This window comes from Melospiza melodia, chromosome 4 (genome assembly GCF_035770615.1).
Source record: "Melospiza melodia melodia isolate bMelMel2 chromosome 4, bMelMel2.pri, whole genome shotgun sequence".
In the NCBI taxonomy this organism is placed as follows: domain Eukaryota; kingdom Metazoa; phylum Chordata; class Aves; order Passeriformes; family Passerellidae; genus Melospiza; species Melospiza melodia.
The window spans coordinates 82,057,935-82,077,377 of NC_086197.1; the positions used below are offsets into that span (position 1 = coordinate 82,057,935).

At 41.5% G+C, this 19,443-nt stretch overlaps 1 protein-coding gene across 8 annotated transcripts in view; it reads right to left on the reverse strand.

Moving 5' to 3' along the window:
- CADPS2 (calcium dependent secretion activator 2) overlaps window positions 1-18,427 on the reverse strand; it is a 284,524-nt gene extending 266,097 nt beyond the window's left edge. For all 8 annotated transcript variants that reach the window (XM_063155367.1, XM_063155366.1, XM_063155362.1 and 5 more), the window contains exon 1: window positions 18,005-18,427. In XM_063155367.1, the coding sequence (XP_063011437.1) occupies window positions 18,005-18,328 (324 nt within the window). In that variant the 5' untranslated portion in view covers window positions 18,329-18,427. The remainder of the gene's footprint in view (window positions 1-18,004) is intronic.
- Window positions 18,428-19,443: the final 1,016 nt, after the last annotated feature.

Sequence of the window (19,443 nt, forward strand, 5' to 3'; positions counted from 1 at the left end):
TAGCATTTTATTTCAAATCATGACTCATGGACATTTATTCTGAAAAGCTACAAAATAAAAGCACTAGGAAGCACGCAGTGAGAGACCAGGACAATAATGAAAATGAGAATGGAAATCAATAAAGAGAAAAGAACTAGAGCAATGGGACCTGGACCATATCACAGACCATAATTCACTGGTGACTAACTTATACTGAATGCTAACAACTGAATGCTGGCAGGAAAGCATTTGATCAAAACCTACCTGACAGAGCACAGAGCTCAAAAGGCAAATCAAGCAGGTCTCTCTAAAGCTACTCTAATTAGAGCTTAGCAGTGTGACCATTTTTTTGTTCCCCTTCTTAAAGATAAAAAAGAAAATTAAAAAAAAAAAGAAAAAAGAAAAAAAAGAAAAAAAAAAGAAAAGGATAAAATAGTCTTAAAGCTATTACTCTCCATAAATTCTTAGTTACAACTTCACAGTATATTCACAGAGCATCTACTTGTGCAAAATCCCACTGAACCACAGAAGTTTCCCTGCTCGAGTTCCCTGAAGGCCAGGATCTGAGCAGGGCACAGCACATGGGCAAAGGGGAAAAGGTTAAGTGGCTCCAGGACAGCACACACATTTAACAACATGACGGCAGACCAGATAACATCAGATGTATGAAGGAAACAATGAAAGGAAATTGGCTGAAAGCCTCCCAGCCTTCCCAGTTTAAGTCAGGAATAAATTTTTATCTTCAATCATGCAAAAGTTGCCTAAAAAAAACTTTGGTATACACTGGACTGGTAGTTTATGTATCGAGCCAAAAGACAACAGAACAGGATTCCTGATCTCCATCTCTCTCACTGTCACAGAAAGAAAATGGCACAGTGATTACGTACGTGTCAGAGGAACTGAGCTGACACTTACCACATAGCTACTGCACTGTCAGCTAGGGGGTAGTCTGATATCCCAGAGATGTAATTTCCTTTCCAGACTTCAGATGGAACCCAACTTTCAGTATTTCTATTATTTTCAAAGTTACAGTAGAGGAGCAATACTTTGATATTCTTCCTGTTCTGCACAGAAGGCATAATGATGAAGGATTGAAGCACACAAAAATCAGAGCTTCCAGAGAGAGAGCTTATTCCTTCCAATAACTCCCAGTTCTCCACTCTTCTACCAAGACTACCAACTTAATTTGACAGGACGCTTTCCCTTTCTAAAGCTTTTCTTCCTTCTGGTGCAAAGGACCAGACAACGCAAATGTAAACCAAAGGATACATGTGCCATTCCATAAAATCCAGTACAGCTGCCGAGTGTGAGAAGTGGATGACCTGTGGTGAATGAGGTTTGCTTAACTTTGTGCAGTTAAACCTCAGAAGAATAAGACCAAGATTGTCAAAGTGATTCACTTAGTCCCCAGCACAAGCACAAGCAGCATTCTCAAGAAGCACAGAAAAAATGACTGACCTTCAGAAAAACCCACAGTATATACTATATAACAGCTTTTCCGAAAATCATTACTTAGGAGTGCTGAGAAGGAGGAGTAAGGCAGACAAGCCAAGGTTCTTGCAACTTTCCAATGCTGGGAGATGCCTGAATTACCACACTACAGGCAGAATAAAAGATGACACAGGGCCATAAGCAGCTCACTCTTGTGCTCTATTCAACCACAAAGTTGTGGTGTCAAAGTAAGGAAAGTTAGGAAGGAAGCACCAGTCTGTGTTTTCTGTTGCACAGAAAACTTGTGTATATACATGCCAGTGGGTTGCAAAACAAAAACACTGGCTCAGCATTTTAGAGGGAAGGATCAACTCCAAATGCTGCTGTTATACATGTTATTCATGCTACACATGACTGCTACAAGCATTCAAGTCATATGCAAAAGTATAGTGAAAATTCACAAGTCTATACAGATTCGATAGAGAAATCAGTATGTCCTAACCATTTAACCTCCTGTGGTCAATGAAACACTTGACCCAACAGATGTTTTGTAAACTCTGCTCTGCAGTGTGCCAAATGTAGCCAGGCAGAATACCAGGAACAGCCTTTTTAGAACCTTACTGGACAACCAGGAACTCAAGACTACTGATGGCAGTTGGGCTAAAAACAAATTAGAACACAGCAACACTGCAAGTGAATTCATACAAATTGTGCCACTGAACACGTTTTGTTCTTTATCACCACTGCACTTAATTATTTTGAGAGCTTGCTGATAGGCATGGTTATTGAACACAACTCTGGTCTCAGTAGTTTGTATTTTGTCAGGAAGATCTCTTTAGCCTGGAAATTGAGAAGTGGTAATTTATTCTCTATGTCAAGGAATTAAGAAGAGTTAGTCAATTCATTCATCTGAAGAGCTGAGAGACCTGAATGAGACAGTGTTCAAACTCTTCTAAAGCTGTCCAGCATGGACCAAAGTATCCTCCTTCCCAAAAGAGGGCAGCAGGTATCTATATGCAGAGAAGCACAGACTCCACAGGACAAGGATATAAAAATAAGGTTAGAATCAGGGTAAGAGTAATGGAGTAATAACCGACCCAGAAGAGGAAGGATTAAAAATTTGCCAATTTACCACAATAATTTAAAAGATTATAAAAATCAAGTAATCTGTTTTCTTTTTACTCTTGCTTTCTGGCTGTAGATCTTATCTAGACAACAGTTACACGGTGGAGATACTGTCACAAAGGGAAAAAAACCCTCCAAAAATGTGAAGGTAACTGTTAAAGGAGAAATAGAGAGTAGCTGAAAACTGACTATAAATACGGTGTTTCCACGTTGTTGGCAGAGAGAACAGCAACATGATTACAAATATTCTGAATCTGAAGACTGATATTGGCATTCAGGGCTGGGATGCACTAGCACACAGAGTGGATTAAAAAAATGTACTGGATAAAAAAATGTACTGGAAAAAAGCCACCACAGGAGCTGTGGTAACATAAATGGGGTGAAATTCAGCATCCCAAGCTTCAGGCCAGGACTCACAACAATTTCTGCAATATTTCTGTTCTCCTTGGCTGCTCTAAGCTGAAGCTCAGACGCACTGCCTTAGCACACTCCAGGCACCATGTTCATGCGACATGAGAACATGGGGGCATTAATTCCAGCTGCAAAACCTACAGATAAAGACAGTTAGGATAGTCAGAGAAGAAGAGAGACTACTGCCTGAGGGATGGTTCAGACCTGGATTGTTTCATATAGCAGAATGAGACGCCACCCTCTACTAAATCCTTCAGGAAGGAAAAGCTGTTATTACATCTGAAGGGCAGAGCCGACAGAACAGGAACTGGGTGTAAACCAAACATGCAAATGCATTTGTCTGGGAAACAAAAGTCTCACAACTATTAGAGTAAGGAAAAACAGTAGCCCCACCTACTAAGTGAAAGTTCATCTACTTCTAAAAGAGACGAGATGTCTTATTTTTGGACATGAGACTGACTCAACCCAGGAGGTCCCTTCTCATTTGCAGTTCAAGTATGATACACAGTAACTTGTCTGTGTGTTGAATACATTCATCAGCTTTCCAGTAATTTTGCAATATAATCTTACCATCCTATAGCAAATCCAAAATTTCATTCAGCCGTGATATTTGCCAGCATGTTTACTTGGTGTACCTGAGGCACAGCGGCTTTGTCAGCCTGGCTTATTGCATGTTCTGTCAAAGGCACAAATACAGTAGCTGAGCTGTCTGGCAGCAGATGTGTCCCCTGGTAACTATCTGGTGATTCAAAAAGAATTCTGTGAACTGGCAGGGGAATAAAATACTTGCTTTCACACAATATATTGAGGGAAAATCTACAGCTCTCCTATTTGTGCTTCCAAAAAACCCTTATTTTGGTTTCCTAAGTTGTATGAACACAATTTTCAAATACAGACATTAAACTGTTTAGAAGCTACTGCATCAGAAATGGTGTCCCTAACTCAGACAAGCAAATCCTCCTCAAAAAAGGGTTTGTTTAGTCCATCTTGATCTTTCTCACTCTTCTGCATTGACTGCACACGCAACAGAAAAAAAAAAAAACAAACAAACAACATATTATTTTAATGCTTTATTTGGCTTAAAATTATTGGGCCCAAAATTAGAAAGCATTACAAGTATTTACATTACAAGCATTACAAGTATTTACTTACAAGTATTTGAGATAGTTTTCAATTTTTGGTACCTTAAGTACTGTTTTGCTCACTTATTCATATGAATGGCTGTGGTGAGTACATGATATCTGACATGTGCCTTAGACACACAAATGCACATCCTTTCCAAGGATGGGTTCACCCCATTGACAAAATGACTGATTTTCTCCCTGAATCCTTCAGCCTTTCAGAAAGTAAAGGTTAGAGGCTAGCTATCTTATTCTGATGTTATTATGCAATTCTGTCCATTTTCCAGGCTCTCCAGAACTATAGACAGAAATGGATTTGCATCACTGACCATGTGTATTGCTCAGAGCTGCAGCTCCTCACATCTCTTCACTCAATCTCTGAGCAGACACATTACTCCAGCTATTACAGTCAATAGGCATTACCCCATTTATCTTATTAGCACTGACTGAGGCAATGCTAGTCTGACCACCAATATGAAACAGCTGTTTCAGCCTAACCACATCACTACTAGAAATAAAATAGATCAATTTTTTTCCCCTAAAAAGTGACTTATGATGGCTGTGTTGGCTGCTCTGCAGCCTCACTAAAAAGTCACACGGAGTAAAAGGTAAGCACTACCTCTACAGCTGTGCAGTGCAGGAGGAGAATTTTTTTCTTACTGTTTTTTTAAGCTACATAATTGAGATAGTTGTTTTCCTGTTGGACTCATTATTTTTCCACTACAGAAAAAAACTCACAAATTCAATCAAATTAGGAAAACAAATTATCCTTCACACTGAGAACAGGTATGCTTTCAAAGCAAATGTCTGCAGCCAAGGTACAAATCCATCCTGAATATAAAATCAAATAGATATTTAAGTCTTATGCCTGTGAAACTTAAAGAACAGAAACAGAATACTAGAAATTCAGTGTATTCATTTCAACGGAATGAACTCTGGCCTAGCCCTCAGGAATCAGATCAATTCTAAAAGCTCAATATTAATAAAAAAAATAAAATCTTTATTTTTAACACAATTCATATGACACATCTTTGCTTCCTTACTACAAGGTTTAGTAGTTTTGTCTTTGAAAAAGCTACAAAAGCCAAGGCAGAAATACAGATCTGCAGGGTTTGGGATGTTGGATTTATTGGCTTGGTTTGGGGGGTTGGGAGTGTGATGCTTGTTTTTAAAGAAATGAAATGACGATCTACGAGTTCTACTACAATAAAAAGACCAAATAAGACATTTCTGAAAAAGCAGTAGTATTAAGTAACTTCTATTTCAGTATTTTATGCTTAATTGTAACTTTAAAACTAATGAGATCATAACGTACAGCGCACACTCATTCTAATCCCCTTCCATGGTACCTATGGCTTCCTGCCTCTGCCATGGATCATGGTCTCACTGGGAGCACACAGGAGTCAACTGTGCTCACATCCCTCTTCCAGGACGTGAACACATCCAGAGTTACAGCATACAGCCTCATGGGACCAAACAGATATTAATCAATTCATTGGGGCACACAACCTCATGGGACCAAACAGATATTAATCAATTCATTGCAACACACCTCATGGGAAACCTCATGGGACCAAGGATGCCCCAATAGCTCTACTGAAGCTCAGAACAACTAAAAGACACTCCAAAGGACATGGATTTTTCGGTTCTGGGTTTGGTCCCTCTGTGAACATGAATCCCACATAAGGAGGGGCTCACTACAATGATCACAGATCAATCATAGAGAATTAAATGTCACGTCTGTCTCAGATGGACACCACACAGCAGTGGGTTGATTGCCCAGACTTCAAGACCCACGTCCCCTTCAAGTGCACCCCAGCACTCTGGGCTACCTGCAGCCTCCCACCTCAGCCTCCAGCAGAGACTTAGAACCAGTACAGGAAATTGCTCCTAGGGTTTAATGCTTCTGAGCATTTATTTTTATTTATTTCTAATCTAAATTTCTATATATGTGTCAATGTAACTGAGGATTAAGGCTATTAAAAACAGTTCAAATGAATAAATTAAGGAGTGCCAATTAGGTGGGAATACCCAAATGGATGCCTGGATAAAACTTTACCCCTGATTAGCTCCTTTAAAGAACTGCTTAGGATTAAAAAAAAGCCTTATTATTTGAGCTTAAGAAGGATATAAATCTTTAAACTTTCAATTTTTATTCTGTCAGATAAATTTTCCATATTGCTGTCTTTTCAAGGACATTGAAAAAATCACAGTCCATTTGGTGGCCCATACAATTGACAGCCAACAGTTGCTACAAACACACATGCTTCTGATCAACACAGAGGATGCTCCCCAGAGGGCCTCTGCAAGCACCAGCGACCTCTCTCAGCTCTGTGAGCAGGGAGCTACTGCAAAGCCAACCATTGAAACAGAATGGCTACGCTGGCGTGTTTCACAAGCAGGTTCTGCTGAAGTCATACATTAAGAAAATAGTTGAAGAGAGCATTTGATATTGAAATGGAAATACTATTCCTATTTTACCTGTCATTCTGCCCCTATCAGTCCCTGCCTCAGCACTAGAAAGCATAAGCGCAGCAAACTTGCAAGTCAGTTCAGGTCTATCTCCAGGATTAGATTCAGGGGATGGCTCAGTGTGTCACAATATTTTCCAAGGGCACATTATTTGCTCTCTGAAGATACTCTTGAAAACCATTTCTTAGTCATTAATTATTCATTCTATTTCTTATAATCAGTTCTTTTAATTAGTATCCCAGGCAGCTTTGCTGAGAAGCCCACACTTTCAGTAATTAGGGGCAGTTTGTTGCCCTTAATTAACTTCAGACATAGCAAGACTCTTATTACTTTGTTATTTCAGCTGTTTTTATGTTTGCATTGCATATGCTGTCCTGCTTTAATGGCTCAGAAAGGAGACTCTTCGTCCCTGTTGTGCTATTTATCTCATTTAGGTTCCATCTCTCTTTCTGGACTCTGTATTAATTGCTGTATATTAAATCTCTCTGACTCTCTGAAGTCACATCTACACTGGCAAGCAGAGTGACACCAGAAAAGTGCATCTGTACAGTGAAACAGAAACTACCAGCCCATAAAGTCTCATACCCATTTGTGCTGCTTTCTACAGTTAAGTGCACTTGTAACAGACTCAGCCTGTAATACACCAAGTGGGTCATGTATGGAAGCTTTACCCAGTTTGCTGATTTTGTCATGCCTCTGTGGCCTCTTGAAGGCCATTCTGGACTGAGTTCTGACCAAATGTTGTTAGCAATCAATGGGTTAATAAACCATTAGAGTTTAAATATCCAGAACACATAAACCAGCTACAGGTTTAGTAATAATCTGAATAATTTTATTATTTTAAATAAATAATACTTCTCCTACTTAGGAGGGGTTTTTCATCTACAGAGAGTAAGGGATATTAAAGCAGCAGAAAGACTGGTGTAATCCAGTTGCTCCAATTAAAGTTTGAGGAAGAGTCAAGCAAAGACACCAGCAGCTCTGCTCACAGCATGCCACTGACCTTGCGGGCAACTCAACAAGAAAAGAGGTTTTCAGCATTCCCCACCCTGGGCTGTGGGGGCAAACAGGAGACAAACAAACTTTCATCTGGCTCCAACAGAAGTCCTGTAAGGTACATCCTACACTCAGGGTGTGTGAGAGAGAGAGAACCACACACAAAAATACTCACACAGTCTGGAATCAGTGGGTCTGTGATCTGCAGAACAAACAGATTAGCTTTACATTACACAGCTAAGAACAACACTTCCTTTTCAGCAACACAGGAGCAAAACACATCAATATATATGCACACACAGCTGGATCCTGTAATTTTCAGCTTTCCACTGTAGGATATTTGGGTGTTTATACTCCAGGTGATAAAAAAGAAGGCTTTTATTCACAAAACACAGTTAGTCTTATAATAGCTTTATGTACAATTTATATAATCTTGTAACATTTATTATCACAGAAAAAGCCCTGAGAATATGAAGTTATTAAGTACCTAAAAACTTTGGATGGCAGAGAAAGACAACTTTAAAAGCTGTTCTTAATTTCAAGAAGTGTTTTTAAAGTAAATTAATGTGGGAGACAAAGTATACTGAAAAGAACCCAAAGTCATATAAACAAGATTTTCAGAACTTGTATCATAGAATATTTAAGCTAAAACACATCTAACTGCTTCATAACCATGTACCAGTATGCCCAGAATCTCTACTGTGTGTAACACATGTGTGGCTATGAGAATGACACTGCATTTGGATTTAAGTCACTGCAAGCGGAATCCAAGTGTCCATTCAGGCAAATACTCCAACAGCTAGCTGAATATTACTACAAATAAAAAATTCTAACGGAGTTTGTTAACTTCCATCTCAACATACTGTCACTATTTACTCTTAAATCCCCACAGGTGAAAGACTGAAAAATCCTCTGCCTATTAATGGCACTGTAGGAAGGAAGAGAAAGGCGAACTGATTTCTATGATTTAATATCAGATCTATACCAAACAACCTCTTACCTTTTTTTATTTCTTTTTGCCTATGCTCTATCCATAAGAAGGTCAAAATAATAAAAAAAAAGTAAATCGTCAATATAAATATTTTAGCAATAATACCTATGTGGTGTATTAAATAGTTGGAGTGGAAAAACATTTTTAGAACACTTCTGAATAAGAAATAACCTTGCCACAAGGCCTCAGAATTCATAATTTACAAATAAATCAAGGAATTTATGAGCAATAGGCACAAACTGGGGATGTTTCCCAGCAAAAGCCAGCAAGATAAACATTTGGCCTAGACTGCCTGAAGGTGAATTTTTTCTTAGAAAAAGAAAACTCATTAATTCACCATTAGAAAAATCTAAACATATAAAACAACTCAAACCTTCTCCAGAAAAAAGTTTTCCCCAGTGCACTATATGCTACTGCTTTGATTTTCATGCAGTCCAACTTCTGCATACCATTTTTCTCACCAGGTCGTCGTCCTAGTGATTCTGTATTACACTAGCATGGATTTTGAGACTATTCCCTTATTTACCAGTTTAATCATTTTCCTTTTTTCTAGACCAATCTCTTTCTTGCAAATTCACTCCCCAAGATATTCCTCCTTCATTTCTGTTTAATACTGAAAAGCATAACTCTCATGACCAATGGATTTCTCTACTACAAATTCATTCCTCTTTAACTGTCATTGTCCTTGCTGAACAGTTACTCTATTCCAAAATTAATTTGGTTCCATACACTTTCTCAACACCTTCAACTTAGTCCATGAAACTCTCCATCACTGGTGGCTATTTCTCCTCTAATCACTGTAGATGTACACCATCTCTTCAGGAGCCTCATTTATGCCCTGTGTGTTTGTCCTTCCTTCCACATCCTTCTCTACGGCCCAAACAAGTCTACTCAAAGTATTATCCTAAGGACTCTTTTTGTGTCTATCACTCAGTGTCCCTCCAGCACTTTCATTAAACAGAAGCTGCCAGCTTCTATTTCTAAAACCCTACATACAAGACAATTGAACACAAATGAATAATTAATGGTTAAGAAAAAAATTGAAACAAAGTTGCAGAAAAATTCTTGTATAATCGCCTTCTCTTTTTCTAATTTTGATTCACCAGGTCACATTTTTAAAGAAGTACTCACTGTAGCTCTGTTCATTCTTTACAATGCTATTAATTAATGCTTTTCCCCTTCCTGACAGGAAAAACACTCAATAACATTCTTGAACTCATGCATACAAGCAGTCACATTTGAAGAGAAGCATATGCTTTATCTCCTCACTGCAAAATAAATAAGAACTGGAAATAAATTCTATTGAGCAAGTACCATCAACTTCTAGGGAGTTTTAAATACAAAATGAAAAGCCTTCAATGCTTATGGCTGAGAAAATAACCTTCAAAATGCAAGCTTAAGCTGATGCAGCCTGGTACTGACATGCAAACACACTATTTCTCCTGCTGCTCAGGGTTTCCCACACACAGCAACAAACTGAAAACTGCCTTTTCACAGCTGCTATTCTGAAACCTGGGGGAATCAGCTGCAATGCACAAGAACTGGGCTGCTTTCAACTCAGTGCCAGCACTTCTAGGCAGGAATGGGCACTGGAGACAGGCACTAGGCAAATGAGGAGGACTTGAGCAGACTCTGCTCCTCACCCTGCCTCCCATCCTGAATGGCAAGAGCCAGACGTCCCAGACAGTCTGAGTGCCAGACCTGTGCGTGCCACTGCCATCAGCTGGCAGCGAGGGGAGTAACTTGGAAAGAAATATAGAAGGCATGTCTGCAGCTAATGGGCCAAAAAAACCCTATATGAAAACCAGCTTCAGGATTGTGAGATGCAAAGCTGTGTTTCGTGTCAGGTACAAACAGGCGATGTGTGTATTTGTGAATGCAAAGCATTCATTCATGTGTGGACCCCGACAATGGGAGAGCAGTGAATTCTAATAATAACTGAGGAAAATAAAGCATGGAAAAAGGCCTTTGAACCTATCTTTTGTTTGCAATTAACCCTGGTTGATTTAGGAGCACTGGAATTAAGGTGTTAAAGATGTTGCTTTTTGCTTGTATTTAATCCATGAAAAGCTCTGCAATAATAACCTTTTGAAGTATAATTTTAGAATGTTACTTGTATCCTTGAAACTATAGCTTTGAAATATATATAAAGAAAATATGCTTATCTCACGCCTTATTGAAGCAGAGAAAAACAGCTTGAGAAAGGAAGATGAACATCACCTCAAGGGTTTATGGTTTTGACCAAAGGGAAGCTGGACATCACTGTTATGAGATTTATAGTCTCAGCAATTAAAAGGTGGACCCACATCTGGGGAGCTGGAATCCCCACCAGATGGGATTCGTCTTTCTTCTTTCGGAAACTGGACTGTCACCATCTGGGGATACTCCTTTGAGATACATCCTGAGAAATTAAAATCACAATAGTGTATAGAATTGTGATGTAATAATTTGGAATAAAAATTGCTGATGAGTAAAAGATTGGAAATAGAAACTGCTGAAAAAAACTGATGAGTTGATGAGCACCCCTATAAATACCTGTAACCATCAATTATCGGTGTGCAGTTGGAGGGAAAAACTTCCCCCACTGTACCCTGCGCTGTATTGCTCATGTTTTACCATATTAAATAATAAATTGGTTGCTAATTGAATATTGGCCTAGTCAAGCTTCTTATTCTTAACAGGATTAAACGTTAAAAAGCCATAGAGATTGGCACCTGGTTCAGAGAGAGCAACATACTAACTAGGGCTCAGTACAACTAAACAGTGAAGCAGAGTCAAGGCATAAAGACAAACACCCCAAAACACACCCCTCAATGAGCAGAGGCGAGGTGGAGAGCCAAGCACTTTCCTAGCAGACCACAAACACACCATCCCATCTCCTCTAGGGACACCTCCTTGGTCACTAAAGCAAGTCTTGTCCCTGAGCTATCAGCTCTCCACTTGCAGCAAGGGCAGCAGCAGGAGGCAGGGATATGTTAAGCTAGCAAAGTAAGGGACATCTACACACAAGGTAAAAACAAGGATAATGGGACAGAAGAACACAAATACAAAGGTACATTAAAAAAGCAAACCAATACATACTGAAAGCAACTTCAGGATGATATTCACTAGTATTAAAAAGAAATGGTACAAAGCCAGAAAGAGAAAAACTGACTCTAATAACCAGCATGAAAAAGGAAAGGGAACAACAGGTTTGCATGGGGGAGCAAGGGGGAAAAACTACGCTGCTCAATTAATAGTAAACTAGCAACCAAACAGTATTTTCTGTTCTGGCAATAGTGTACACTTAAAGACAGCATGTAATAATTGATATTTTGAGATATTGCACCTCGGGCAGGTAAAGCAGTGTGGTTCAGAGGGGAAAAAAGTGTTTTCCCCAGCTTATATAAATATACTCCACAGCATCAGTGAGTATATTTCACAGATGATGTCTGAGAAAGTATTAAAGACAAGATGAGTTGATTTGGTATTTCTGCCTCTCAATCACCACTTACACCAGTTCAGATACACAAAATGCTTGAGAATAACAGCTGCAAAGGGCTTAGAAATGCAAGGCAGCCCAGCCAGACAATTCCCCCATAGAGTCCCTGAAGAGAGAGCGGCAATCAACTGATCCTTCAAACTTTCCTCCTGTCAGCTCCCCTGTAGAAAAAAGCCCTAATAATTAGTCTTCCACAGGCACTTCAAATGGGGTATTTGCCAACAGAGTTAGCACATTTGTCAAACTGTGCAGGTGACAGAAAAAAAGACTCTGAGGTCATGCATTCAGAAAACAAAAAATAAAATTGTCCCATCCAATAATAATAACTACTCAAATTTCAAAGGCAAGTATGGGTAAAATAGGCATTGAAAACAAGGGAAAAAAAAGCAGGCAAAAGAAGAGAGTAATAAATTTTTCATCACAGTAGACCATGAGAGGTTTGCAGACTGTCCAAACGTGTTCACTTCATTACACAGCTGTTTACCAACACGTGGTTTTCCCAGCACACCGCCTGGCCAAGCCACACTGATCAATGCTGAGCTGGTGGGCCAGAAGAAGAATTTAAGATCAGAACAGAACTCTGATGGGTTGTCATTTCTGAAGTGGTGCTGATTACTAGGAGGTTTTGCTTCTCTCATCACCCTTCAGTACTTCTTCGGTCATGGCTGATTCAATTGCCCATGGGGACCAACTTTCCTACTGCAGGCAAAACCAACTTCTTCCCCAAACAGCTGGTTCTCACAGGGGTAGAAAGATCTATTTGTGAATAACCTTGCCTCAACATGTAGACAGGTCTGTAGGCTACCCTATTATGGGTTTTGACAGGATTTACCAGAACTCTCTGTACTCATTTGACTGAAAAAAAAAACTATACACAGCTTAGAGCATGATGACAAGGTGCTATGGGGAAAAAAAATGAAATAAACTTGATTTTAAATTACTTTCTATAACACTACAAAAAGAAGTGAAATTTGTAAAGTAAGCAATGAAGGTAGAATTGGAAGATATGTTCCTAGAAAGATCTTCAGCAGAATTTTGACCAGATGAACAAGTTTTATAGCTATATTTTTTTCTCTGAAATGTGTCTAGAGTTTCTGAAAACCATGGGTTTGGATGTATTCTCCTTGCTACCTTAGCAGTGCAGAAAGCATCATCTAATGAAGCATGTTCAGAGGCCAAGAGACAATTTTTCTTTCCCAAAACATGCTTTGCCAATAAATAAGTAGATATATACCACCAGCTCAAAAGCAAGGAGATATAGGGCTTGAGACAGAAGAAAGACAAACATTGGGAATAAAACTGCAGTCCAGAGAATGAAGTCTATCCCCACAACCAGTATTTCCTGACAGTGTTATGTAGTATCATTATAAATCTCTCCTTTAAGATAAGGCCCAAGAAAGAAGAAAGAATGAATGCACAAAATTCAGATGAAAATGAATCACTGACTACTGCTCCTACTTTTGAGAATTAGCTAGAAGTCAATGCTTTTGATCTACTCATGATTTAGTAGCTGGATGGGAGAGAAGGAATGGAAGGAAAATAGGTCATCAAGTATTCAGGAAGTAAACTCAGTTATGAATTCTACATGGCCAGATCAATTACTTCTAATGCTATCACCTATGAAAGCAAGACTTGAATTATCAGCTCTGATGCACTAAGCTTTTCATACATTAAAAATCTTTTTTAGCCTAGGAGTAGCCTAGCTACTTCTCCATTAGTCTTAGATTTCTGTGTGGCTACTTGATTACTAGAGGAAATTCTAAAATGTTGAGAAAGAAAAACACAGGAAAAACAGAAAACACTGCTTTTTTTTTTTTTTTTTTTTTTTTTTTTTTTTTTTTTTTGTGAGTTAATTGTAGCACTTTGCTGTCCCTTCCTTCCCCAGGAACTTTAACTCTGATTCACCTCCCAGATACAGAACCTGCCTTGGGTGGGTACATATGGGTGTACAACTGATTGGTATGGACAGCAGTTACCAGGGTCATCATCTAATCACTCAGTACATATATACTCATATATATAATATATGTTCACACACACCCCTTTCCCTTGATGGAAGACAGTGACAAGTGAATTTTTTTCACTAAATCTCAATCTGGTGGTTTGAGATTCGGTTTGGCTGGGCTAGGAGAACAGAAGAAAGAGGAATGGGCTTAGTTAACGATTGTCTTCTCATTGTTGGGACTAGAAACAAGGAGGTGTAAAGAGGCAGAAGAAAAATTTGGGGATCTATGTTTGAGGGGACTCATCAAAAAGTGGTAGGACAAAAAAGTGACAGTCTCTTTAAACCAGGGAGAGACAAAATTTGCTTTATAAAATAACAATATGCAATGATGCATCAATATTTCTCTGAAAGGTGGAAAATACACGACTAAATGTTCACAAATACCTATTCAAAATATGTTACTAAATACATACTAGCCCTTCTCTGTAGAGCTAACTCCATCTTCAACAGGATATGCTACCTCACCTTGAAAAACAACACCATGCTTCCATTCCACACCTCTAATATTTGATTATTCCGCATTCTCTATCAAAAATCTACCAGCAACCAAAGTAAGGTAGGATATAATAGCAGGTCATCAACTAACTCTGAACAGTTAAAAAAAGAATATTTCTATCACATATGCATCCTAGAGACTAAGGAAAAAACCAAAGAGACATATTATAAAAGTGACACAGCAAACCCTGGGCTACATTATGTTGAATTTATCATTAAAAGCAAGATAGAGGAATTGATGGACTCCGGCAAATTATGCTAGTTCTTGCTTTTTCTTAAAGTTTGATTTTCTTTTTTAGATAACCTTATCTATCACAATACAGCAGAGCTAATTTTCCTTAGCAAGAAGAAAGAAGGAAGAAGGACAACAGAGGAGTGAAACACTGTCTGTATTCAAAATCCTTTAATTAGTATAACAGAGTCATTAAGTATGGTGGTTTAAAGATATCATACAGTATATTTTAATTTGATACTAAAGCAAGAACATAAGAAGCCAGCCATACTGTAACCCATTTCCTTACTTATATTACAACGCAGTTCAAGATACTTGATATATGAATTCCATCTCATTCCCTTACTGAAAAATATGTTCCACATTAAAAAGGAAGCAAATTGCATTCCTCAATATTTGCTCAGCAATATGCCAAATGAACTGGCAGAAAGAACAAATTACTTCTGCTCTTAAGCAGGGTGGATACTATTATTAGGTTCTTGAAAGACTGCTGGTGCAAAAGCACTACAAGGAGTTCACAAGCTGAAATGACACAGCATCACAGCTCTCATTCCAAACCGTACCTTGGATAACCCACGATGGACAGGGCATGCTGCAGCCAACTGCTCCAGTGACACAACACAGGGAAGGAACCTCAGGCCAGCTCGCAGTGGACAGCCAGCCACATGCTGTCACGCAAGTCACAAGTGAAGCAAAAGAGCAAGAGATCAAGTCTATATCCTATCTTAGCAGATAGAAAATTAATTTAGGATAAAATAATATCTTATTTTATCCCAGAGAATATGAGTCACATAATGGGTAAAGTTGGAAGGGGCAAGAGTGGATCATGTGGTTCAAGCTCGCTGTTTAAGCAGGGTCATCCCAGAGCACATGGCACAGGATTGCATCCAGATGGTTCTTGAACATCTCCAGTCAGGGAGACTCCACAGCCTCTCTGGGCAATCTGTTCCTGTGTGCAATCACCCGCTCAGTAAAGAAGTTCTTCCTCATACTCCAGTAAAGAAGTTCTTTCTCATATTCAGATGCAACTTCTGTGCATCAGTTTCTGCCTGCTGCCTCATCTTACTACTTTGCACCATGAAGAAGAGCATCCTCTTGACATCCTCCCTTCATTGACAAGGTCCCCTCTCAGTCATCTCTTCTCCGGACCCCCTGTGACACCTGCCAAAGTGTCTTCCTTCAGGACATGGTTTAGGGCAGGTGGTTGTGCTCTCATTCCCAAGGCTGACATGAGGCCACAGGGCAGTGCAGAGAACAGAAGTCATACATGAACGAGCGCTCCTTCAGACATCTCTCAGCAATCCCAAACTATCAAAGCAGGTTCTCTGAACTCTCAAAACTCATGACCAGTTCCATTACCCTACATGCAATAATTTACTGGGTAACACATACAAAATTGTCAAATGAGAGGAAGGATGGTTATGTGCATTTCATTAGGCCTACAAAGAAGTGCAACTCCTCAGGAGACTTATTTTTTGTGTTATGCCTTATTTAAATACACTATTTCCTGACCAGGAAAAGACAAGTCATCCTTGTTCTGCAGCTGAATTCCTAAATATGACAAAAGTAGCTTTGTACATACAGCAATTAAAGCAAAATCTAGAGTTCACTTAAGAATAGTAATTAGTAAGAGCAATATTTAATTGTAGGTATCAAGTCAATTTTGTCAATCAGTCTGTTCATTGCTCATAGTTAAATCCACAACAGTTTTATTTCTGCATTTGCTGCACACCAGTAATCTCTTTTCATACATTTTATTAATAAAACTAATTAATACAGTAGTTATTTTTAAAACAGTTCCTATACTTAGTGACTTAGATCAGTGAGAACTTCTAAATGCTCAGTATTTTCTGCAATTGATGGCCACAAGCTGCAACTTGGAAGCTGATTAGGAAACTTTAATCAAGAGAAGGGCAATGGAGCAGTAGAGCAGGTCACACAGACAGGTTGTGAGATCTCACCCCCGGAGGCTTCTGAGCCTCCTGCTTAAACCTAGCTTGATATCAACACTACATCAAGTCTGCTTTGGCTTTGTCCAGTGGGAAGTCACACTTAGAGGGATCCAGATATCTCTTAAAAATATAGTTTCTATGATGATTCCATGTTTGGCTAGGGAATTTCCAGTGGGTTGAAAGTTATTATTTCAGATGTTTTTGGCTTTCTGTTTACAAAATACCTCTATTCAGGCTCTAGAGTTTAAGTACCTAACACTTAATAAAAACAAAATAATCTTCCGGAAACAATGTTATTACTACTATGTTGCCACATTAACTTGTTTGAGAATTCACTAAACACAATTACCTACAAAAGGCATACTTCAGTTATGCCACAACATTTAGAACTGGATTTTACAAACCCTTAGACATATGGAAGTATAAAAATCATAAAAGCCACGTAGAATTAAATAATTTTTGTGTCCTATCACTGTCCTTCTAGAAAGTGATGTAAAACGGGGTTTTTGTTTGTTTCTTTTGTTTTGGATTAGTTTGTTTATGTAACTGAAAGCAAAACCACAATTTTTAGACCAAGCATTTCAAGAACGGAGCTTTTAAGTTGTTATCTGGAAATGTAATGCCTTAATCCAAAACTTTAGGTATTCTACTTATTCAACAGCTCAAAATAAGAGAGAATAAGCATAAATACCTACGCACACCTGCCAGTTCTCAAAAGCTTGTCTTTCACGTATAAGACACAGAGAACAACTTAGGTCACCCTTCATTAGCAGGGCATTATCACCACAAGCACGCATGTTGATTGCTTCTGCGTACAGAGAGAACAGTCAGTAATTCATGACACAAAATAGTTTTCTCGTTCACCTGTGTTTCATGGCTTAATTTGCTCGGGTTGGGTACAGACGGTCAGAACGCGAGCGGCAGGAGGCACCTCTGGAAGGTTTAATTCCACCCATCAGGCACGGCCGAGAAGCAGGAATAAATCCTCAGCGCAGCCCGGCCCCAGCGCGCCCGCTCCCCGCGCTCCTGTGCCCTTCGCACGGCGACTTCGAGCGCAACTCTACAAACTTACACGACTTCACCCCCGCTGCCGGACGGGTTTCTGAGCAGAGGGCGTGCGCGGGGCAGGGCGCGCTGACAGCCAGCCCTGCAGCAGCCGCTCCCCGCGCCGTGCCGGCCGCAGCCGCGGCCCCGCGCACCTGTTGCGGGCCGGAGCGGCGCGGCGGCGGCACGGGCGGGACGGACGGCGCGGGACGGCCCGCGGGGAACGAGCGCACACGGCGGGGCAGGGGAGCGGGGAGGCGGGGGCTCACCTTCTGCTGCCGGCGGGCCATGTCCGTGGGCTGCTTGGCGTTGAAGGGGTGCGCGATGCACCTCGCGATGAACACGTAGAGCTGCAGCCGGAGCCGCTTCTCCCGCTCCTCTCGCTGCAGGCGCTCCTGCTCATCCCGGCCCTCGCTCAGCACCGAAGGGCTGGGGCTGGCTGCCCGTGCCGCCCCGGCCTCCCTGCCCCGCGAGTCCCGGGGCGGCTGCGGCAGCGAGCGCGGCGAGCCGCCGCCCGCCGCCACCAGCACGTCCCGCCGCTCCTCTTCCAGCAGCTCATCGGACTCCTCCTCGCTGGAGGAAGGGTCCAGCATCGCTCTCGGCGGGCGCGCCCCGCGGCCGGGCACGGAGCGAGGCGGGGAGCGGCGCGCACCTTTCCGGACACGTCGAGTTTACACACGGACTGTTTCCGACCCGCGGCGGCCGCCGGGCGGGAGCGGCGGGGCGGGGAGCAGAGGCGGGGTTTGGGAAGGGGGTCGAGCCTGGGTTGCCGTGGGAATTGCTCCGAGCGGCTCCCGGCGGAGGCAGGGGCGGGACCGGGGCCGGGCTAACATCTCCGCCCGCCCCGGCGAGCGCAGCGACCCGCCAGGGTCCGGGACGGGGCTGGGCCGGCTCCTGTAACACCGCAGCTGCCAACGCAGCCCGGTGCACGGCTCGGCACGGCTCGGTTCGGCTGCTCTGCTCCCAGCGACCAGCGGCAGGGAGCCCTCAGCAGCGCTGCTCCGCTCGGGCCCTGCCTTGCCCCGCGTCCCGGGAAACGCGGCCGCCGCTCGCCAGCCGGCTCGGACACACGGCGGGACTCCGTGCTGGACGGACAGAGCGGACGCTGTGCTCGCCGTCGACCCCGAGCCTCGCTGGCACCCTCTGCCAAGTGTTGGTGGAGGAATGAGAGGCATCTCAAATGGCCCCAGAATAGGATGCCTCCGAAACCGTGCATGTCTGAGGTGGCGGGTGGGCTGATGCCGAAGTGTACATTGCTCTCGCAGGTTGCTTCTGTTTACAGCTTGCAGCCACATATAGGTGGTTCACATCTGTCTGAAATAAATTTTTTTAGACTATCTAGATGCAGATAGGTGCATAGTCTCAGTGGTTGTTGTCACAGTTAAGGCTGTGAAAAACATACAAAAGCCTACCACTAGCACTTGCTAAAATTAAACAAAAAAGGCTTCACCATGTGAGAGCCAAATTTCTGGAGTCTGATCAGGGCCTCCTGGGAAGGCAGGCTGGAGGAGGGAAGGGACATCAGATTTTGTGTGGATCAGGTCCTTCTCTCACTCCCTGCATACCCACAGGACCTGGTACCAGGGAAGACAAGGGAACTACTGAGCAAGGAAGTATTAGGGGCCAGGGGGACAAAGGCTGGACTGGCACACAGAAAGGCCATGCAGCTCTAAAATGATGGCAGCTGGGGCTGTGTCCACCCTGCTCT